This window comes from Diadema antillarum, unplaced genomic scaffold, assembly GCF_040938485.1.
Source record: "Diadema antillarum isolate AM-2024a unplaced genomic scaffold, OU_Dant_1.0 scf00000029, whole genome shotgun sequence".
NCBI classification, from domain to species: Eukaryota; Metazoa; Echinodermata; class Echinoidea; order Diadematoida; family Diadematidae; genus Diadema; species Diadema antillarum.
This window is the reverse complement of record NW_027270918.1, coordinates 418738-443242: the sequence shown is the minus strand read 5'-3', so window position 1 is coordinate 443242 and position 24505 is coordinate 418738. Positions and strand designations below refer to the sequence as shown.

The 24505-nt window shown below is 39.7% G+C and overlaps 1 protein-coding gene across 1 annotated transcript in view; it reads left to right on the top strand.

Moving 5' to 3' along the window:
- Positions 1–19164, top strand: part of LOC139738908 (uncharacterized) — a 169998-nt gene extending 150834 nt beyond the window's left edge. The window contains exons 76-84 of the mRNA XM_071649540.1: positions 192–508; positions 1309–1465; positions 2308–2404; positions 7619–7821; positions 8399–8578; positions 10433–10582; positions 12061–12279; positions 17699–17889; positions 18905–19164. Of these exons, the coding sequence (XP_071505641.1) occupies positions 192–508; positions 1309–1465; positions 2308–2404; positions 7619–7821; positions 8399–8578; positions 10433–10582; positions 12061–12279; positions 17699–17889; positions 18905–19124 (1734 nt within the window). The 3' untranslated portion in view covers positions 19125–19164. The remainder of the gene's footprint in view (positions 1–191; positions 509–1308; positions 1466–2307; positions 2405–7618; positions 7822–8398; positions 8579–10432; positions 10583–12060; positions 12280–17698; positions 17890–18904) is intronic.
- Positions 19165–24505: the final 5341 nt, after the last annotated feature.

Here is a 24505-nt window from a genome sequence, read left to right as displayed (position 1 = left end):
GTTGTTCTGCTTGGTAGATTTGATAAGGTAATAAAACTATTACATCGGTTAGCACACAATAATAGTTATTTTATTTGTTGTCTTTAAAGTGAGTACAAGTATCAATGCTTTCCATCTACACTGTATTTCCTTTTTTTCAAAGCCTATTCTTGTTTTAATAGAAATTTGTTTGTTTGTATTTTGATGACCAGTATTCAAGCAGTGATGAGGAGGATGAGGAAGGTAACTATGAGGAACCTATGAGCGGCAGCGACATCGAAGGCGACGACGACATTGACGGCGATTTCCCTACCCACCTGTCACCCGACCGCACATTGCGGAAGCGATACGGGGCGGGCGTGTCGCCCGACCGTCCCCACCCCCACTCGAGGGACAGCTCAGCCACTAGGTCAGCCTCACCAGGCCCCAGCGAATACGTGTCGGGGAGGCTCACTCCAGTGAGCGGCGTCTCTTCACTGGACTGGGACATGTACATGACAACCAACGCTGAGGGTGAACCTGATGTTAGGTGAGCTTGCGTCATAAGGAAAGCATTTTATTTCAGTATGGTAAATGAGAAGCTTGAAAGAGAAGCTGATTTGCCCATAGGAAGACAGTATCTTCATGTTTATGTGAAACATCATGGTTCAGTGTCACCTTAGGACAGAACATAGCCATCTTACCCATTGCCTTATGAGGGTATTGGGCTCCAAATTCGAATGATAGCCAATTACTTTACTCCATCACATGTTCCAGAATCATATTCACAAGCTGTGCATGTTTCCCCATTCATAAGAAGCAATGTTTCTTTTTTTATTATTATCATTATTGAATGAAGATTTTTACAATGTCTGTGTGTATTTATTTATTGTTTGTTGTTGTGTTTTGGGCGTCCGTATCAAATGACTTGTTATAGTGATGTGTACAGTCTGTAGTAATGTGCAAAATTGCTAGTATTACATCCTCATCAGAAACTCTTTCTCAATCACCCCAAAATTGACAAAATACAATTCAGGCTTTGCTGGGCAAACATACATTTCTCGTAATACATTGATTGGTTTCTGAACCATAAGTATACAGGGCAGAACTCATTATTGTAATTTGTGTAAATTCACACATTCTTCTCTAAGATTGGAAGCAAACAGAGACCAATGTTAATTTTTAGGAGTTCACTCATGTACAATAATCAGGGCCAAAAAGTAGAATGGCAAATATTTACACTGAGCAGGACCAATACACATACCAAAACATGCCCAAATTGACTGCAAATAAATTGTAGTAGAGTCATATAGTCCATTACATTACGTGGATTTCTGTTGCCTCCTGTAGGTGGGGTAAGAACAAGCAGCGAGGGGGTGAGCCGGTGGACCCCAAGTATGCCCAGGAACTGATTGACAGTTGCACTTGTCAAGTGGAAGAGGCAGAGAACTGGGTGGGCTGCAAAACCCCCATCGGCCCTGACGTTGTTCCAGAAAAGTCTGCCTATGTGAGTATAAGTCGTCGACTCCTTCTTCTCTTTCTCTTCCTCCTCCTCCTTCTCCTCCTCCTTCCTCCTCCTCCTCCTCCTCCTCATCATCATCATCATCATCTTCCTCCTCCTCCTACTCTTCCTTATTATCCCCATCTGTTCCTTCTTTGTCTTCTTCTTCTTCTTCTGTAGATTTAATCTTTACTCCACGGAATGTCAAGTGAACTTGTAATGTGAGGGTCTTAAGCTCTTCAGGCGTCACAAATGTGATACTTGATGTGATGAAACTGGTCCATCTTCACTCTATAGCAATCATAACGGCTACACTTTTTTAGAAACGGGTATATGAATAGACTAAATGTTGTGTGATAACTCTATCATATGCACCAGAAGTTAGAACTTTGTGAAGGCTTTGTTTCTAATGAATTAACCCATTGAGGGCGGTTTGATTTTGCTACAACACGCATTTCTCATAGACGCTTGCCCGAGTATACTTTAGACTTGTTCTCAATGGGTTGTGGAATAAAGTACTGGCCTTACCAGTTGCACTTGCATAAGAAGGTAACAAAAGAACAACTGAGGTAACCTTACAAGGTAGTTTGAATCATGGTTTTGGGCTGTTCGGGATGATATTTCTTTTAGTGTCTCCAAAAGCAATTTGATGTCATTGGAACTGAGAAGCAAAACTGTTACAACTTCATGTTATTGTATGCCATGTTTGATTTCTGCTAGGGAATCACAATATTTGCTGTGTACAAGGCCTTTTTTTTCAGAGCTACATGTACTTGAGATGATATTTTTCTTTGCATTTTCACAAATGATTTAGAGATTGTGTGGGGTTATCTTTCCTTCCATCTTAGGACGCTCTGATGGATAACTGTCGGAGCTGTGTGGCAATAGTGAAGAGACTTGCACCCCAACTCACAGATGAACCAGCACTGTCCCACCAAATAGCAGGTAAGAAGCCTATTAAGTTTTTTTTTTTTTTTATTGATGATTGAGAGCATACAAATCTCCTTTATTTCTTTCAACATTTACAATATATACAGTTAAAAAAGATGAAATACAACATAACCGACACATATTACACAAAGGGATGATATAGGTTATCAGAACAAACAAAGTGGTAGCAGGTCAGACTTAAAAAAGGGCAGACTAAAAAAAAAAGAACAAGAAAAGAGGAGTGAAGTATAAAGTGAAAGAAAAAGTTGTCCCTCAAATGCCACAAGGGCTTGCAGTGATGGGATCACCTGACTGTAAAGAGTTTGAATACACAAGAATAAAAGAAGGTGCAACGCTTGTTGGGTAAAATATACAAGTGGTGGATCAAGTGTGCAATAACGTGACACTAATACTTGGCGAGGAGAAGGAATTTGAGTTGTTTTTTGAACGTCCTGTTAATTGGGAATTAGGAATACTGGGCAGTAGTGAATTTCAATTATTAAAGGGGAAGGCTAGTAACTGATCAGTGGGAATCAGTGGAAATGCTGGGAGATAATTGTTCCAATCCTTATGGGATTCATTCAAGAGTTCATTGTATATATATTGTTGTGTGAAAATGATTTGCTTCAGAATGGTCTCATATTCAAGTAATGTGCAGTTTAATGCTTCCAGGTTAGCGTCCCTGGTCAGTGACGGAGCATTAATCTGCACATTACTTGAATATGAGACCGTTCTGAAGCAAATCATTTTCACACAACAATAGAAATACAATGAACTCTTGAATGAATCCCATAAGGATTGGAACAATCATTTTCCAGCATTTCCACTGATTCCCACTGATCAGTTACTATAGCCATCCCCTTTAAAGAGGAAGTTTCCCCAAATATACATGTGGATTGAGTGAACGCAGCACTACTAGCAGAACACATCAGTGAAATTTGAGGAACATCAGACAATCCCGTCAAACGTTATGACTTTTTTAAGTTTCAGTGCTGCCATCACGAGGCCTTTTGAAACCTGACATGAATTTCTTATCTTGAGCCTTGTTTCTCGCCGATTCTCCTACTAAAAAGGGTAGCGTCCAATCAGCGACCACATTGCTCACCACGCCATCGCATCTAATGAATACGCATAAGTATGCATGTCGGCGGCTCGCTCATCCGTAGCTGCCTGCATTGCCAGCGCAGCATTGACACGTCCTCATTAGCATACCAACTGTGATATGACTCATGAATATATGAATAATTCATATTCGCCTTCGTCGGGACGCGGTAGGGAAAAAAACCCATGTTTCAAAAGGCCTCGTGGCTGCACCACTCGGTCTCGCATTTACCCGTTTCTCGCAGTGCTCGATGTGGCGAGTTAGTCTCAATCTTCAGCCACGAGGCCTTGTCAAAAGGCTATGGATGAGAAGACTACAACATTTCGTGATGTCACTGCAGGGCAACAATATGTGGCCCTGCATCACAAAACAAACAGAATGTCGCCAGACATGAAATTTTAGTTAAGAGCATATTCTGAAAGAACAGACTTTTAAGCTTTAAAATGATGTAAAACTCAAATCAAACGGACTCTCCTAACCTACGAGTTAGGATGATGCTACTCAGAAAGCACACACTCGGGAAAAGTGTGAACTGAGAAAAGAGGCTCTGAAGTACAGTGTCTATTCAAGCGCTTAATCTTTACCAAGTCGTGCTGGCTGTGTGATGAATGGGACAAAAAACAGGAAGTAAACCACGGGAGTAACAACAATGCAGGGGTTATCAGATTTAACTGAAATTGAGCATGTCTTATTAATAGATTCTGTCCGTGATTAATGCCAACTTTCAAAGCAGTAGCATCATCCTTTCAAAAGTTATTAGAGTTGAAAGTGAAGAGTGTGTACAAGGTTTTTCAGAAATGAAAAGGGGACTCTAAAGACACACCTAATCACACTATTCTACCAAAAATATTCGAGATGAACTGCTAAAAAACACACTTTCCTGCTCATTTTACGATCCCAAATTTTAGCATAATGTAGAAGAAGACTTGCTCTTTCAGAAAATATGAAAAAGTCAAGATCAGCAAGGTTGACCCATTTCACCTATTTTCAGTCCTCGAGCAAAATCAGTGTGTTCGACTTTTTGTTGGTTTTGTGATGCACGTGTCAAATAAAAAAAGAAAATGGAAAGAGAATTCAACATAATTGTACTTTTTTAAAGCATAATGAAAGAGCACTTGAGGGACATGATCAAGGATCTTGGATACTTGGCAGAAAATTTCCAGAGAGCTTCTTGGTCTCAATTCTTGACGGGTGTCCCATCTGTAAAGTTCTTGTTCGGGGGTATCCCATCTGTAAAGTTCTTGTTCGGGACATTTACTGAGCAGTATACCATGAAATGATCACTGAGGGAAACGTGAACGATGCCAGACTTTGACTTTGGTGTGGTCGTTGATATAGATCAAGTCGATGGTGCTTTCAGTCACATTGTCTTCTTCCTTACATGAAGATCCTCTGCGTCCCGTTCTCATTGGATCCTTGCTCGGCTGCTTTAGCTGACGGTTCTCTTCCATCCCTTTGAGAGTACATAGTTTTGATCGTACTGTGGATCTTTGCGCCGCTGCGGTGTCAGCAGTCTTCAGGTCAAAATTGAAATCTCCGAGTATAACATCGTTTGTCTTACATCGGCATGTTTTTCCTTTGGTGGAAGCACTGCCGTCTTTGGTAGTACATACTGCCAGCATCTTTGCTGGCACCAGATTTTGTGTCTTTCTTTTCACTGCAACTGCAGATTTTTCTTGCTTGCTAGTTTGCACAAGAGTCTACATTTCTCATGAGCTTTTAGTTCATGAATGTTACTCACTAACTTCTCGAGGGCTGCAATCTTGTCACATGTTCTAGGAGGGATGTAAAGGTCTAGAATTCAAAGTACTTTACACTGCTTACATTTTCATGTTTGCTTCGCAGCTGCCCCTGCTGTTGCTGACGCTCTGCCTTTGCCAGTGGTTTGTCCACTCTGCATTAGGAGGTTGACCAAAGTCTAATTCAACACATACAACCTCGAGCCTAGGGTCACAGTTCAGACACTTGTATCTCTCTGCCAAATCTGCCTTAACGTACATGTACACCATGACCCCTCCATGTGGACGGTTTTCAGAATTTGGCTTCCCATCTCGCCGTGCTATTATTTCAAAATTAGCCACCTCAAAGTGTGTGTCCCTGTTGCCATCCCTTAGCCACATCTCATTCAGCGTCATTACGTCTGTGTTGATCCTGAATAGCAGCAACCAAAGTTATTACTCTTAACATATGTCAGTAACAAGTCCAGGGAATCTGTATTTTTTTATGAAAGAAAATCTTCTTACAAATCTAAGCACACTCTAGATGCAAATTTTCATCAAGGTTTTGGTGGTTTTTTTTTTTTCTTAACAATAATCCTGTTGACCTGTTCATTTGATATCATGATCCACCTCTCTTGTGTGCATTCCTTCAATGGGATATCAATCTACTTATAATGAAAAAAAAACCAGCTTTTTCATATACTTGTTGGCTAATGGGACTATGTTGTCTCCTTATCAAATTGAATGTTTGCTGAGTTGACAGGTCATGCCAGTTCTGTTTTGATGGGAAGGTCACATGGTTGGTTCCGTCTTGGTTTTGCCCGTACCTCCCTAAAATTTCATGACTGAAGGGTTGCATGGTAGTCACATTACAAGAAGCTTTTTAGCTCACCTGAGCCAAAGGCTCAAGTGAGCTATTGCGATCGCCCTTCGTCCGGCGTCCGTCGTGCGTCGTCCGTCGTCCGTCGTCCGTCGTCCGTCGTCCGTCGTCCGTCGTCCGTCGTCCGTCGTCCGTCGTCCGTCGTCCGTCGTGCGTCGTGCGTAAACTTTTTACATTTTCATCTTCTTCTTGAAAACCCCAAGACCGATTTTCATCAAACTTGGCAGGTAGCATCCCTAGGGGGTTAGGAACTCAATTTGTTAAAATGGGCACCATGCCCCACCCAGGGGGCCCCCAGGGGGGCCCAAACCCCCCAAAATTAAGGAATCTGTAAAAATCTTCTTCTCTAGAACCAGAAGTGATAGAGCTAAGTTAATACTATGAGTTAGTACATTGATGACTGTAGTTTCAAGTTTGCTCATGGCAAAATTAGGGGTGCCCCCCTTGGGACCCAGGGGAGGGGGGTGGGGAGGGGTTCTAATGGGGCCTAAATTGTACATTTTCATCTTCTTCTTGAGAACCCCATTACCCATTTTCACCAAACTTGGCAGGTAGCATCCCTAGGGGGTTAGGAACTCAATTTGTTAAAATGGGCACCATGCCCCACCCAGGGGGCCCCCAGGGGGCCCAAATGCCCCAAACTTAAGGAATCTGTAAAAATCTTCTTCTCCAGAACCAGAAGTGATAGAGCTAAGTTAATACTATGAGTTTGTACATTGATAACTGTAGTTTCAAGTTTGTTCATGGCAGAATCAGGGGTGCCCCCCTTGGGACCCAGGGGAGGGGGGTGAGGAGGGGTCCTAATGGGGCCTAAATTGTACATTTTTATCTTCTTCTTGAGAACCCCATGACCCATTTTCACCAAACTTGGCAGGTAGCATCCCTAGGGAGTTAGGATTTCAATTTCTTAAAATGGGCACCATTCCCCACCCAGGGGGCCCCCAGGGGGGCCCCAAACCCCCAAAATGAAGGAATCTTTAAAAATCTTCTCTAGAATCAGAAGTTATAGAGGTAAGATAATACTATGAGTGAGTACATTAATGACTGTATTTTCAAGTTTGTTCATAGGAGATCAAGGGGTGCCCCTCTTGGGGGCAGGGGGGGGGGGGGGGGGGGGTTGGTTGGGAAGGTCCAAATGGGGACCTGAATTGTACATTTTCATCTTCTTCCTGAAAACCTCATGATGTATTTTCATCAAACTTGGCAGGTAGCATCCCTAGGGGGTCAGGATCTCAATTTATAAAAATGGGCACCATGCCCCACCCAGAGGGCCCCAGGGGGCCCCAATCCCCCCCCCCCCCCAAATTAAGGAATCTTAAAAAATTTGGGCCCTTATTGTACAGTTTCATCTTCTACTTGAGAATGCCTGGTCAAATTTTGGTAGAGCTGTGAATAATTTAGATTAGTGACTGCGTGAAAGGTGAACTTGCGATACTCAGGTGAGCGCTAGACCCGCGGGTCTCTTGTTTTGTCTCCCCATCCCGTCTTTCCCCTTCCTACTACCCAATCCCCCCCCCCCCCCCCCCAAGGTCTGGTGAGCCGATGGGAGGTTCTACAGGGTGACCTGCTGGAGAGGGGAGCCCACCTCCAGCACAACTACCAGACCTGGCAGCAGTACGACAACGACCTCAACAACCTCAACGCCTGGCTGGACAAGGCCGAGGCCACACTCAACTCGCAGGCCAGCGGAGGTGACGTCGGTGATCTCGAGGACATGATCAGGTTATTCAGGGTGAGTTCTGAGCAAGTTGCTTCTAGTTCAATACAGACACTGTGTCCCCCACAACTGCAGATGTATTAGAATTTATTCCTTTTTGATATGTTGTCATATGTTTTGTCTTCTTTTCAAGTGACTATGAAGTCAATGCACTTTGCTAAGTTTAGTCTGTCAAAAGTGACAATTTGAAATGTGATTGACTGTTTCTATTAACAAGTGAATAATGAAATAATGACGGTTCAGTGACAACTGTAAGTGTTGGGAACTGGTAGAGATCCAAGAAAGATCAGCGTAGTGGCAGTGTAATGGAATTTATCATATCTTTATCTTTGCTATTACTCAAAAACATTGAAAAATTAGTGTCTAGGCTTATTTATGTTGATGAAGGGTAGTTTGTCAATCATTTGCAATCTGCCATTAATCCCATTTGTGTCAAATATTTAGCATGATGTAAGAAAGAGCCCAATTGCAACTCAAGGGAAAAAGATGGCGGACAGTGATGAAAAAATAAATGGTTTGGGACGAAAAAGGGGAAGAATTTTCTGTGGACTTGTCTTCAGTGTTGTAAATATTCAGTACGTCCCACCCACAGGATTTCATGCTGGCTCTGAATGCCCGGCGGACCATCGCCTATTCCATCAACCTGTGCAGCCAGCAGTTTGTCGACCCGGACACTCCCCAGGGCCAGGAGCTGAGCTACCGGCTGCAGGTGATGAACAGGCGCTGGGAAGGGGTGTGCGCCAAGGCCGCCGACTGGCAGAAGAGGTTACAGGTGGGTCAAGAGAGGCATGCCGTCTCCCAAATTTTGACTCCATGCTAGCTTCACCATAATGCAGGACTCACATGACTGCACTAACAGAAGTGTGCCAGGTGTGGTGCAAACTGCAGAGTTAAAAAAAGCTAATACACACACAGAGTATATAATGTATCAGTAATGTCCAATAATGGAGGATCTTGCTCAAAAATTGAAGAGAGAAAAGAGTTAATGCATAGGTAAAAAAGTACCTTTTTTGAGCCAAATTTGACAAGATATCAGCAGCTGCAGTGAATTTTCAGAACTGTTACTCAGTGGGCGAGTACCTACAAAGAATTAAAAAATAGATGACAGTAGCCTACATGCATATGTAATACTTTTATTACTATTTATTTCATTTCGTGTAAATGAAAGGTAATACATTTGTGAATCAGATCCCACGGTATGCTATGGGACATCTAACATACATCGTATGTCATTAGTTTCTTCACCCTCAGTTATCAGCATTCAAATGAATTCCAAACTACCAAGAAAATTGTGCCAGGCCAGAATCAGTCTCCGTGGCAGGAGATATATTTTGTACTTCCACAAATAGATTGAGCAGATTGCCAAGACTTAACAATGAAAATGATTGTGTTGTGGTTACGCTCTTCATAGCACTAACGTTTAGAAAATTCCCGGATGCGGGTTCAGTGAGTGAGGTTATGAATGGGCGCATTTGAACAAATATGACATGGTACACATGCCTGAGTGTTCGCAGAGAAGCACAAACACCTACGCATGACTGGAATGAGCTATTGTTTGTTTGTGTTTTTATTTACGCTAGGAAAAATAATAACCAGGGTAAGATTTCACTTTGCCTTTGTCCTCGAATCCATTGTGTTTTATGGTTCAGTAATTATCGGATAAACAAGGCATAAAAGGATAGGCCATCTTTGATTCAGACCAAAGTAAAACAGATAAATTGTTTGATATGTATATGATAACGGGATAATTTACCGCAACGTGTTCATAAAGGCAAATATTTGGGACACATACTGGTCAAATTTATCATATTTTACACCCTGTTTGATCAGTTGACCAGAAGGGGGCGTATTGTCCTTGATGTGGTTTGGTGAAGTAGCAGTATATGATACAGGTTTCTGCATGCCAATACTACCGATGCATAATTTCAATGCGCATAGACCTATACTTCTTTCTCTTGATAACAGAAGCGTTAAGTTTTGTTGATGAGATTGGTCATATTCTGAATAGGACATGAATAGTTTCATTTTATTCTGTAGAAATAAGGTCGAGAGCTGACCTCCTTCTTCACATCTCAAAGTTGCTCTTATTTTTCTTTCTTTTTTTTTTTTCATTTTCTTTATGCATTTCTGGAATGTGTAGTATTAAAGTAAGGTAAAAGAAACTGAGTTTTTGAAGGTCTAAGGTGCAGAATGCAAGCACATATTATTTACCGACATTTTGCAGTAATTCACACTTTTCACATATTGCTAGAAATCATTTCCATTGTGCATAACCCTGTTTACCGCCAGTCAACATTTGCCATTCCTAATGTCATCTAGAAGTATACATCAACCTTTAGAAATGAGCCAACAGTGCCTCCTAATCTGCAGCTCTGGTTTGCAGCCTTTGAGGGTTGTGGCTAACAAATGAGAAGGAATTGTTCTCTCATGCCACTTTTGAGGTTGCAATTTTGATCAGCATTGCTTTTCTACGCCTATGTTACAAAAAAAAAATGATAGTTTTGAAGTGTTTTCTGTTGAGCAAATTCATAACATAAAGTACACCAGGTTAGTCTCATACCTAGTCCACCATTAGCCCTTCGATTTAGCCATGACAGTATGTGCTGTGTGCTCTCGTGTTTGTCAGATGGCAATTGTGCAGTGTGAGGAGTTCCACCAAACCACCAAGGACCTTGAAATGAGACTAGCCCAGATGGAGTCAGACATGAACGATAACGAGCCCATAGACTTGGACGCTGACGCAGACACGCTGAACAACCAGTACAGGGTCTTTGCAGTGAGTGGTTTCAGTCGCACTGAACAAAATTTAACCCCCAACCCCTCAAACCCTCCCCCACCCCAACATACCCTAGCAGCAACAAGAAAAACAAAAATCAATATCAAAGCCACCAACATTTTTGCATAAGTGTGAAACATATGCACAGTGTGGAGTTATGCTAATCCTATTCAAATTTGGTAATGATATTATGCAGACTCCTTTATTTGCATTTAGAACTCTTTTATGCCCGCACACTGACAGCTGCGAGAGACATTATTCACTGATGCATTACAATAACACTGCTCCTTGTGCAGCTGCAGGCAGAGTGACTCCTGCAAATAGAATGTGGTGCAAATTTTCAACATCATCACTGAGCTAATACCATTAACAATTTACTTTTTCTCAGACATTTGATAGATTCAGCTCGCTCACCAGCAGTATATAGCTATCATATCATATTGTCCCATTGACCTACGATCATCTAGATATGACGTTCAAGTGGTATTCAGGGGTTAAGTTTCAAAGTGTCACTACAACTAGCTTCCACTGCAGGATAGATAGTGCATCTCCATATTTGAAGAGTTTGTTCGCAAAAACCAATAAGTCCATTTTTTGAAGTACGGTCTCTGTCATAAAGTACAAAATAATACCTTTTAAATGATATATTGGTCACTACATATAAAGGTACATTTTTGAAGTTATGGTCAAAAGAAGCAAAAATTTTCTTATCATTGTCTTTATTTTTCTTGACCTTTAATCGCAAATATCTCCATTTGGAAAATACGGACTTATCGGTTTTTGCGAACAAACTCTTCATTTATTGATGTATAGATCTGTGGTTTATGTTTGTATCGTTGTTAGTTTCAGTCAAAAGACAACACTTATACTTGTATCTGTAAATCACTTTCACGTGGGAGGAAAATAAAAGTATATTCATTTGGAAAACGTACCAACAACACACAGTTGAAGAAAGTTTAATTTATCAGAAGGATATTGAATCAAAGTTCAGTGTGTGAATTTTTCAAGTGGCACAAAGGACCCTGTAGCAAATCAGCCGTACCTATTGCTGAAAGGGTGATCTTTCCCACAAGAGGAGAATGATAAATGAAATCAGTTTTAAAAAAGTGTTTCATTCACTGATACGAATGATCGCTTATCAGTACATGAAGGGTAGGGAAGGGACATATTGTGTGTACAAGATGGTATGTGGCCAAATTAACTGACAAATAACTAGTGTGATATGCAGGTTATTAAGAATTATATGAGAGCATCCAAAGATGGGAATAAATGAGTTGCTGGACTCTTCCAGTTATAGTGTGAAGATGATGTAGATCATTAAAGGTCAATGGTTGTGGGTGGGGGAGGGGATGGAAAAGATATACTCCGCAAGGCATGTAAGTATTGAAGTAGATAACTACAGGGGTAGGTTGAGATCACAAGAAGTGAACCAAATGAGATGGCTAAAGAGTGAGACATCGCTTGACCCCCACCCCCAGGGCTTCAGGCGAGAGCTGGAGGCGATGATTCCACGGGTGACGTCGCTCAAGGACACGGCCGACCAGCTCCTCATGGACGTCGACTCGCCGGACTGCCGGGCCACGCGGGAGACCCTCCACCAGGTGGCCAAGAAGAGTGCCACCTTGCTGCAACGCTGCAACGACAACCTGGAGCAGCTGGAAACCAAGGTGGATCCGAGCCAGTTCCAGCTGGACAGGGTGAGAGCAAATATCTTCGTTCATTATTCATAGCTTTCCTTTTCTTTCCTGTTCTTTTTATGCCTCCGCCATGAAGTGGTGCCGGAGGCAATATGTTTTCGGGTTGTCCGTCCGTCCGTACGTCTGTACGTACGTCCGTCCGCTTTCGTTTACGCGATAACTTGAGTAATATTTACTGGAATTTTACCAAACTTGTTCCAAGTATGAAGTATGATGGGGCAATTATTTGATTAGATTTGGGGTGAAATCGGTCAAAGGTCAAAGATCAAGGTCAAATCCTAAAATTTATCTGTTTACGTGATAACTCAAAACTGGATGAAGCAGCTTTCACCAAACTTGGTCCAAGGATGATGTATGATGGAACAATTAGTTGAGTAGATTTTAGTGACATTGGCAAGAGGTCAAAGGTCAAAAGGTCAAGGTCAAATGCAACAAATGTTGCAATTTCCCCCATATCTATGCAATGCCAAAGGTAATTTCTTGAAACTTGGTGTGGACATGTACTACTGCGTAAAGATTCTCCAGAGAGAGTTTCATGTCATAAGGTCAAAGGTTATATGAAAATGTTGCAATATCACTTTTCTCGCAAATGGTTCAATGTATCTTCATGGAACTTGGTACATACGCATGTACTGACTGGCAGGGATTATCTAGGGAATTTAGGGGTCATGGGTCAATAGTCAGGGGGTCAAAGGTCAAGGTCAACTCCTCAAAATGTTACTATTTCCCTCATTTATACTAGTATATGCAATGCTTTCATTATTAGTTTCAAAACTTAATACAGTCAACCTCGCGTAAGTCGACATAATCGGGACTGAGCAAAACACGTCGACTTACGCGAATGTCGACTTACGCGTAAGTCGACATTTCGTCGACTTATAAATGAAAATTAATTTCCCCTGTAGAGAGTAAGATTTGGATCACGATGCGGATCGCTACCCATATCTTACTCCTTTTGCTGTCAAAACATGCCTACTGCCATGAGCAACAATAATGTTTTAGTTCATGCATAAATCTTGCGCGGGTTAGTAACGACAACGCACAATTCCCAAATCTCTAGAGATTTTGAGAGAGCGGGTTCGGAAACCTAGGCCCGTTTCTAGACATTTAACGTTTTAAACTTGATTTGAAATATCAAAGGCAAATTCGCCAAAATTGCATTAAACTTTGCGATTTAAATTCAAATGCGTTGATGGGAAGATATGCGTGTGATTTCGCATGATTCTGTCGGGATTATTTTTAAGTGCCGACTGAGTTGAAATATGTGTGATTTTCCTTCCCTAAGTCGCCATATTTGTTTGTTCTGCTTAAATTTGTATTGCCATACTCTGAAAATGAATTGTTCTCGCGCTCCAATTCGCAACATTACCGCTCTGTACGGCGCAGGCCCGTCTGAAATAAAAAGAAGAAGAAAAGTTTGTTCATCCGAAAACGACATCTTTCGGACTACTATAACCTTCGTAAAAAACAAACCTCTTACCATTGTCGGACTAATTTAACTTTGTACTGAAATTTAAAACTTCGGCATAGCGAACTTTAACAATAATTCATTATCATTTTTTTCATTGACATTTTGTGAAGCAGCATGCGTTTCGGTAGTTTGAAACGTGTAAATTTTGCGATGTCTTTCCCCTGCAAATGCAGACTAAGTTCGGTCATGGCGAAAGTTCCGTTACGAAAAAAGAAATAATGCGAGCCTTTTCAACAATAACGCACTTCCGTACATTTTTATGCGTTTAAACGCAGTTTCTAGTTTCGGACAAGAACCGCAAGTCTTTTCTGCAACGCAATTACAGCGTTGCTTGTGATTTGACGGACTTGCATTTGATTTTTTAGAGTTGCGTTTAAGCGCAATTGAGTTTAAATTTCATACAATTTTCTAGTTTTGTGTGATTATCAAACGAAAGTCTTTTCAGCGTTCCGTGTGATTTGATGGACTTGTACTTGATTTTCAGAATTGCGTTTTATCTGTATTTTTAATTTTGCTTACGATAAGTCTTTTAAACAATAACACACTTCCGTAGATGTTTAGAGATGCGTTAAAACGTAATTTATTTCTTATAGTTTCGTACAAAAACCGCAAGTATTCTCTGCAACGCTGTTACGTTGAAATACAGCGTTGTATACGTGATTTGATGGACTTGCATTTGATTTTTAGAGTTGCGTTTAAACGCAATTGAGTTAAAAAAAGTTCCCTTCAATTTTCTACTTTCGTATGATTATCAAACGCAAGTCTTTCAGCGTTCCGTGTGATTTGATGGATTTCCATTTGATTTTTAGAGTTGCGTTTAAACGCAATTGAGTTTGAGTTTCCTACAATTTTCTAGTTCCGTATGATTATCAAACGCAAGTCTTTTCAGCGTTCCGTGTGTGATTTGATGGACTTGCATTTGATTTTCAGAGTTGCATTTAATTTGTAATTTTGTTTACGAAATAGAAAATAATGCAAGTCTTTTAAACAATAACACACTTCCGTAGATGTTTAGAGATGCGTTTAAACAGTTTCTTATAGTTTCATACAAAAACCGCAAGTCTTCTCTGCAACGCGCTTGCGTTTGAACACAGCGTTACGTGTGATATGATGGACTTGCATTTGAGTTTTAGAGTTGCGTTTAAACGCAGTTGAGTAAAAAAAAAAAGTTCCCTACACTTTTCTACTTTCGTATGATTATCAAACGCAAGGCTTTCAGCGTTCCGTGCGATTTGATGGACTTTCATTTGATTTTTAGTGTTGCGTTTAAACGCAAGTTGAGTTTAAGTTTCCTACAATTTTCTAGTTTCGTGTGACTATCAAACGCAAGTCTTTTCAGCGTTCCATGTGATTTGATGGACTTGCATTTGATTTTCAGAGGTGCGTTTAATTTCTAATTTTGCTTACGACATTAAAAAAGTAATGCAAGTCTTTTCAACAATAACGCACTTCCGTAGATGTACAGAGATGTATTAAAACGCAGTTTATAGTTTCGTACAAAAACCGCAAGTCTTCTCTGCAACGCTCTCGCGTTTAAATACATCGTTGCGTGCGATTTGATGGACTTGCATTTTATTTTTAGAGTTGCGTTTAAACGCAATTGAGTTTTAGGTTCGTACAATTATTTTCTAGTTTCATATGATTATCAAACGCAAGTGTTTTCAGCAACGCACTGGCGTTTAAATGCAAAAGTTGCGTGTGATTTGATACACCTGTATATGATTTTTTTTTAGTTGCATTATGAGTTGCATTGTAATAAATCTTTTTAGAAAGGGCCCTGGTTTTAATACCGCTTCGGAATAATCAACGTTAGAATATTCGGATTTACAACCATTTCATGTTCGGATATTGAATAACTACTGGGACATATAAGTGTACAAAATTTGTGCGATTTGAGAAAAACGAGAGGGAGAAAAGGGGTAAAGTGAACTGTCTTGGGTACTACATGTAATGCTCCAGTGTAAATGAGTGTATGTCCTTTCTATATTCTGGCATACAAGACAATGGACGCATGGCGCGAACGCTACCGCGCCGTACACTAGCGAATTACCGAGTAGAAACGCAGCGAATCGGAGCGGGAAAACAATTCTTTTTCAGAGAATGGCGATAAGATTTTGAGCGAAAAATTATGTCGACTTAGACGAGGGAATTAACACGTATTTCAGCTCAGTTGGCACTGAAAAATCAGGTCGACTTACGCGAGTTGTCGACTTATAAATGTCGACTAAGACGAGGAAATTTTCAAGGAATAACAAAGGCAAAAATCGGGACTTTTTTATTGTGTCGACTTAAGCGAGTTGTCGACTTATGCGATGTCGACTTAGGCGAGGTCTACTATACATACATTACCTAATGGAGATTCTCCAGGAAATTTCGAGCCAGAAGATCAAAGGTCGAAGGTTAAGGGTCAAAGGCCAGGTTTCAATGGTCCCCCCCCCCCAAAAAAAAAAAAAAAAAAAAAATCTATTTTGTACCGTCATTACACTCTTTCTTCATACCTTGGAAATTACTCAATGCATAAACTTATAAAAAGGTCCGTCAGAATTCAAGTAAAAATTCTTAATTCCCCAAATATGTGTACCTGCACTCTTAGAAAATTATAACAAACCCACAAGACATTTCTGACAAACCTGCCATTTCAATATTTTGCCAGTTATGTGAAACTCATGGATCACACATTGTGAAGACATTGTACTATACACCTATTGGGAGGATCATGCATTATGACGGAGGCATCAGTCGCCATAGCGACATTTCTAGTTCTTTCTGTCTTTCTTTCTTTTTTTCTTTTTTTTGTCAGTCTCTTTTAGGTTGTAAAAGTGATGTGATGCGCCCAGAGTTGCCAAGCGTCCCTGATTTTGCAGGAGGCTTCCTGAAAACTTTAATATTTCTTCATTTTGTGATATAAAGAGACTTTCAAAATTTCTCTGATTTGGGAATTTTAGTTTTACACCAATTGAGATACATGTAACACGCAGGAGTCTTCCTGATTGCTACTGTATGTGGAATCTGCCTGATTTGAAGGGATGAATGTTGGTAGCCCTGTGTGCTTAATTTACATTGTATGAAAAAAAAAATTAAAAGAGCAAACAGGGGAAGAAATGCAAAAAGTCTGACAATTTGTAACAAATTTGACATGATTGTGAAGTAATAACCATATCGATTTAATTGATCATTGTCTGTGTAGTAACCTACATATGGAAACCTCTAAAATGGCAACTGTGATATGCAACCCGATGTCATGTGTGAACTTCAATGAAGGATATATTGTAAGGCCCACAGGATACCATATTTGAAACTACAGCTTAGATTCCAACAATGGATCCCTCCTTCTTGAAATACATGTAGTGATTTTCTATCAAAATTTTGCAGATTTTAAATTCATTTTTAATGTTTTTGAAGGGAATGTGATTTAAGGACTGCATTGCTCATAATCTCATAGTTGCAATTTTTCATTGTACTTCATGTGTATGTTTACAATTGTGTGCCTTTTTGTTGCATAGTAATGAAAACAAAAAAAAAGAAAGAAAGAAAAAGAAGTATGATGTTTGTCATAAAGGTCAGTTTCTGTTTCATATGTAGCTTGTACTTGGAAGATAGTCAGCATCTTACAACTTTTTAGCAAGATAAAACAATCCTTAACTACCAGAAAGGTTGACACTTTTAAGAATTATAGTGCTGTAAATCTGAAAATGGGATTATTGGCTTTGGTCTTTAAATTTTGGTGGAGTCAACCTCGCCTGCCCATTGAGAGTAGTCATGAATTTTAATTAATGTATTATTGGAAATTATTGCTACGTGTAGCTTATGAGATAACATTGACAGGGTAGTATTGTTAACAGCTATTTTGAACCGAGCATTTCAGTTCCGTACCGTGATAGTGTAGTAGGAGCTGTGATGTAATTTAAGTAAATCATGTTCTCTTTTTTACCACTATATCACTTCCAGCCTATGGATGAAAGCCCTATTCAGCCACGCTCTGTGATGCTACTTGGGGCCATGGGGGAGGTATCAGCAGACCTGGGTAGCCCCATACCGGGCCAGGGGAAGGCCAGTTCACCCATCTACTCCATCAGGCATTATGCGGATGCTACAACCAGCACTCTGGCTGGCAGACAACCAGTATCAGAGGTTGATGGGTGAGTAAAGACATCATCATCATCATCATCACCGCTACCACTACCACAACCACAAGCACTATTACTACTACTACCACTACCACGACCACTACCACTACTACTACCACTACCACTACCACTACCACTACCACTAATACTACTATTACCAATACCAATACCAATACCAATACCAATACCAATACCAATACCACTACCACTACCACTACCACTACCACTACCACTACCACTACCACTACCACTACCACTACCACTACCACTACCACTACCACTACCACTACCACTACCACTACCACTACCACTACCACTACCACTACCACTACCACTACCACTACCACTACCACTTCTACTCCTACTACTACTGCTACTAGTACTATTTGTACCACCTTTACTACCACCACCACTACTACACTGTACCACCACTGCCACAACTATCACTACCACTACTGTTACCACTGCTACCATAGCTGTTACTGTTTTTGTATATGCCACATATTTAGCGAGTCTTATATTTTGCAAATTGAGACTTCCCAACAGTTTCACAAGTGGTTTAATTTGGGATTGTGAAGAACACGACTGAACGTAGAAAATGCACGCATGTCACATTTTATGTCAGGATCAAAGTTAATATTTTGCTTGTATTTAGATTCGCAAATAGCACCCAACTCGTGAAATTCACAAAAATAAAATTCTCACAAAATATTTGGCATAGGCAGTATTGTAATACTATCAGTTGGAGCAGTGCAGTCAAAGTGGATAGTAGCCTCTGACCTCCCAGATCTGAAGTTGGATTCCCATCCTGGGTGCTTACATTCATGAACAGGATGTTCCACCCACAAAGAATAATTCTTGATAATGTGGTGAAACAGATATTGCTAATATATGTAATGATTACTCAGTAAAGTAGTTTTATGGATGTGATGGCATCGAGCTTGAATAAACTGTGTATTGAACCCCACAAATCTTGAGATGTATTTATCTATTTTGCACACTTCCCCTGTTACTTGCATTTAAACAGAGCTGCCGTCGTACCCACAGCGACCCACCGTGCGGGCAGACCCTTCCTCTCCCGTGCAGTGCGGGCCGCTCTACCTCTCCATCTCTTGATGCTCCTACTACTGGGCGTGGCCTGCCTCATCCCCATGACGGAGGAGGACTACAGCTGTACCCTTAGCAACAACTTTGCCCGCTCGCTGCATCCCATGCTCCGCTACACCAATGGGCCTCCACCCATCTAAGCGGACAGGCCTTGCCCTCTCGGTATACCTACAATGTACCCCCGTCCAGGCATCCATGGAAGCTTTGCTTACCGATTCTGGACAATTGCCAGCAATTCAGTGAGCAAGGGGTTGATCGGGACATATGGACTATTTGTGGCACCTTCAAGATCGTGTGTTTGCTGAGCAGTACTCTAAGTGTGTGCCAGTGCCCAAACAGATTAATGGCAGCCTAACCCCCCGGATGTACTGGTTTACTTCTGCTATGACTCATGTCACCAGAGAACTCTGTGGAGACCATTGGGGTTACAGAATCGAGCCAAATGCGTCTTCATTAAGTGCAATCGCTGAAATGTAGCTATTTTTGTTGCTGTCTTTTTATTTTTTCCCCGACTTGTACCATCTCTAAATCGTCCACTCTAGCCCAGCTTGGACTCGACCTAATAGTCTATACATCATTGCAGCACCATCGTCAATCGTGTTTAAGTTCGCTTTGCAGTGACGCCGACCGAAGTTCTTTCAAGGATATACAGAAATACATGTATTGGACAGAAACTCTTGACAAACTGAGATGTCTATCTATTGTGTGTCAATCACAAGGTGAAGTATGAAATGAGTGGAGACATGCTGGTATGAATTATTTTTGTTTATCTGTTTGTATGTTTCCAGTCTCAAAGTTTGCATTTGGAAACCGAACAGCAAAGACTAAAAAAAAAAAAAGACAAAGATTCTGATTGCAGCTGACTTCAAGGATGACACATGATATGTATCCAGGACACGTTCTTCTGCGAAGAGGTGTGGAAATGAATGAGAGGAAGGACGATATGAAATAGGAAATAAAATGCCAGACTCTCAATGATGCTCCATGGTGGTCTGTGCATTTGTTTCTCTTCTGCTAGCATTGTATTCAACTGATTTTCTTTTTCTGCAGTGAAGCTACTTGTATCTTGATTTCATTTTGAATCAAAACCCTGTTGATGTTCATGATGGTATTCAAGAAAAGCTTTTATTTGTTATTGTATTCAAGTGTACCTTTTTTCTGGTCTTTCGCAGAGCTTCACAGCATGGTTGGTAAACATCAGGTGTTTACCTGTGCAAAATATTTACTATTGTCTTATCAGCTGGAGGGATATTTTTTCATTTGATAATTAGTTTTTAGAGACAGATGACTATTTGTCTACGTGTAGAAATTGACTCCTTTTATGTATGCTGTGATGAAAGTTTTATTCCAGTTTTTCCATCATTATTACACGTAGCGTAGGGCAATATTTCATATTTTGTTGTTCTCGATGTTGGTAAGAGTAATGAGTCCTCAGGAAAGAGTGAGATAAAAGGTTATTTTTTCATAATTGTGTTTATCTTAAAGTAGATACTAGGCTATGTGAGTCTCAGATTCTTTAAGAAATAACAAATAATCATTCATTATAGGCGCTCACTCTGCCCAACTAATTTAATGTTATCATGAAGGGGGAAAAGAAATTAGGTGATCATGTGTCAAATTTGACTTCTTTTAGAATGGAATGATTTTTATATCTATACGTGTTTGGAACTTTGTTGCTGTGCAAAGCTTTGTAGAAATATTATACTATGTACATGATGTAATATATTTGCGATAGAACTATTTATTTTATTTGCTGTAGATGTACAGAATATGACAGAGCTTTAATGGGAATATGCTGTGTTTGTTTGTAATACTAAATTTTTAAGTTAAGTGTTTTATAAAGTCAGCCAACTCACTTTTGTCACAGGACGGCTTTTTAAATTCAGATCTCGGATAGTGTTTCCTAACAAAGTTTATTATGATAGTGTGTGTCACTGAAATACTTTGGATATTCATTGTTTGGTGGGTTTTTTTTAGGTAACTGTACTATTTATTGTCTCAATTTTGCTTCAAGAAGCTGATAACTAAAATGCCAATACCTCCGAGGAGTTCACATTCGTTTTCTCGTATTCATTGAATTCATGATATTCCAAGATGCACTGCTTCAGAATTGCTACCTCTCCTTTGAATATGAATTTGAGTAAGGTTCAGGTTTCCCCTTTACATCACAAAATAAGATTCTGCGATCATGACGTTAAATAACTATCTTAATAAAGTGAAATCATGGATCCTCCAAGTTTGTCCATACCACATGTGGCTACCGTATGAAACATTTGGTAATTATGTTGCAGTGTCCATTGGGCAGCTTTGATAATGCAAGTTGAACACCAAATGGACCTCGTGGCTATACCTGAATGCATGCTAGCCATGGTTTTTGGTTATACAGTGTACAGTATCCATGGTGACTATGTAAAAAAAAAAATAATCATGATTTGTTTTGAAAAAGATATGAAATGGAGTGTTGGTGAAGCCGTCCGCACTGTGTTCAATGGTCTGCCAACGTTGATTTTTGTCGATTCAACATTTCAAATAAATTGTACTTGCCTTCGAAGGATGACAATGAAATTTTGCTGTCGCCCAGTGTCATTGTTCATGCTGGTATGCACAAGGGAAGGTGAGGGGCTCCAAGCATAGCTAGAGCCAGGTTATTTCAGTGTGTGCTGACTGTGAGGGGGAGAGGAAAAGGGAAAGAGAGAAAAATAAAGTAAAGGAGAGAAGGATGGTGAGATTAAAAAGGGAGAAGGGAGAGATAAAGATACAGAGGAAAGGTAATAGTGTTTGACAAAGAGGAGAGAGAAAAAGAAAAGATGAAAAGGAAAAATGAACATAGATAGATAGATAGATAGATACTTACAATATGTATAGATAGATAGAAACTTATATAGATAGGTAAATGGATACTTATATAGATAGATACACAGATAGATAGATAGATAGATACTTATATAGATAGATATAAATACTAGATAGATAGTTAATGGTTTATTCTGGACAAACAGAAATGGTACATAGCAGCCCGGAGGTTGAATCGCCTGTCATTAGTGTACATGTAGATACAAAACAATCTAGTGCACTCCTGTTATAACGAACACGTTTATAACGAAATTTTGTTATAACGAAGTAAAACTTCTGGTCCCAAAATTATCGCCATTGAAGTCTATGGTACAAAATTCGCTTATAACGAACACGGTTATAGCGAAATTTTTGTTATAACGAAATCTTTTCTGAGCACCACTGACAAAGAAAAACAAAAGAAATGTGCTCCGTTATAACGAAATGCGAATCGCTTCCGAAAATACGTAGCGGAACAAGCATTTATAGCGTCTCTGCATGGGCGAACGCTTCACATCACTGTGTACGTGTTCGCTCCTTGTGTCACAGTTTACGAGGGGGACTTGCTTTATTGTAATACAATAATCTGAAATTAAACAAGGTTCGTTTTATTGTTCCGAAGGTACTTTATTACAGAACACACAGATTCTTATACACCTAAATGTCCGTTGGTTCGGAAATGAAATAGGGTTTGTTATCACGAACATTTTGCCGTTATTCAAACAGTTCGTTATTACTAAAGTTCGTTAAACCAACAATGAGATATGGTTCTTATTACGACGGTTCGTTATAGTCAGAAAATTATAGGAATTCTAAACTTTCATTAATCGGAACATTCAGAGGTGAAAAAGGTGTGTCCACTAACAAAACTTGGGAATTGCAAACTTCATAATCGTCTTAAGATAACCGAACCTACGAAATAACTAACCTTTCTCTTTTTTTTTTCTTTTTTTGATTTACAAACCTTCTTCGGAATAACAAATCTTATTTCATTGTCGGATTAAAAAACCTTCGGAACAGTGAACCATTCTCATTTTTTTATTAACAAACCTTCGGAATGACGAAACTCATCAACGAGCCTTCGGCAAATGAACAATATATCTATATCTAAATCATGAACTTTCGGAATGACGAATCGTCGGAAGAGCGAAGCTTCAAAATAATGAACAAGCCTTCGGATTCCCGGGAATGGCGAATCTTTGGAACAAAGAGTCTTTCGGAGTAACGAACTTTAGTAAGAAACGAATCTTTGAAATAGCTAACTGTAACGGAATCCTAAACTATCATTTTCTATACGACTGATTGTGTGACAAAAACAACTTTATGCTCTATTTCAAATGTAATATCCAAACGAATTAAAAAGGTACCATCCCATTTCACCTAGCTTTCCAGTGTATGCCGAGTATTCAACAAACATAATATGATATATGCGTGGTGACCTTGTTTTTGTTATACATTTTATTTGTTCGGTTATAACGAAATTTCGTTATAATGAAAGAAAACGGCCGGTCCCGAGCATTTCATTATAACGGGAGTGCACTGTACAGTCAGTCTATACATGAAATATAAAAAGAACCAATATGGGCCATACTATGAGAGGAAAAAGAAGTAAGACACTTGAGAACAGGGAAGAGAGAGATGGAAGAGATATAAAAAAAAAGAGAAAAACAATAAAAAGGTGTTTGATGAAGAAGAGATAGAGAAAACAGAAAATATGAAGTGAGGAACAAAGAAAAGGAAAGGGGAAAAAGAGCAAAGCATTTGAGAACAGCGAGAGAGAGAGAGAGAGAGAGAGATGACGAATTAAAAAGGAGAGAAAAGCAATAGGTGTTTGGTGAAGAGTAGAAAGAAGCAGATGAGAGAAAATATGAAGTGAGGAAAAGGAAAGGAAAAAAGTGCAAGGCACTTTAGAACAGGAAGAGAGAGAGAGATGAAAAGATAAAAAGGAGATAAAGACAATGAATAGAAAGATGTTTGATAAAGAGGAGGAGAGACCGGAAAAAAAAGGAAGAGAGGAAAAAAGAAAAGGAGAGAAAAAAGAATAAGACACTTAAGAACAGAAAGAGAAAGATGAAAAGAAAAAGGAGAGAGGCAATAGAAATGTGTTTGGTAAAGAGGAGAAAGAGACAGAGAAAAAAGATGAAGTGAGAATCAAAGAAAATGAGATGAAAAAAGGGGTGAGACACTTGAGAACAGAAAGAGAGAGAGACAAAGATAAGAAAGGAGAGAAAAGCCATCGTATGGTGGTCGATAAAGAGGGGGAGAAAAAGAAAGGGATCAAGTGAGGGACAGAGATATGGAGAGGAAAGAGGAGCAAGATTTTTTTTTTTTTTTTGTCCTCAATTTGAGGGACTTTATTCAAATCAATTATTCAGAATCATGCATAAGTCAATACAAGCATAAGACAATTGTAGTCATAGTTCAATTTACATCAAATGAAAATTCTGTATATAACGGATTTTATCATCGATTTCTCGAATACTTCTTTTCTTAGAGATATCATTGCAATATAACAGAAACTCATATTTGAATTCTTTTACAATAAAGGATACAGTAAATCGCTGATTTCTGTATTCTTCCATGAGATATACCTTATAAATTGCATATTCCATGAAATTGATTATTGCGTTGGTAAAGAAATAATCTTTCTCACAAATTTCATACCCAATTACTATGATTTTCTCATCTA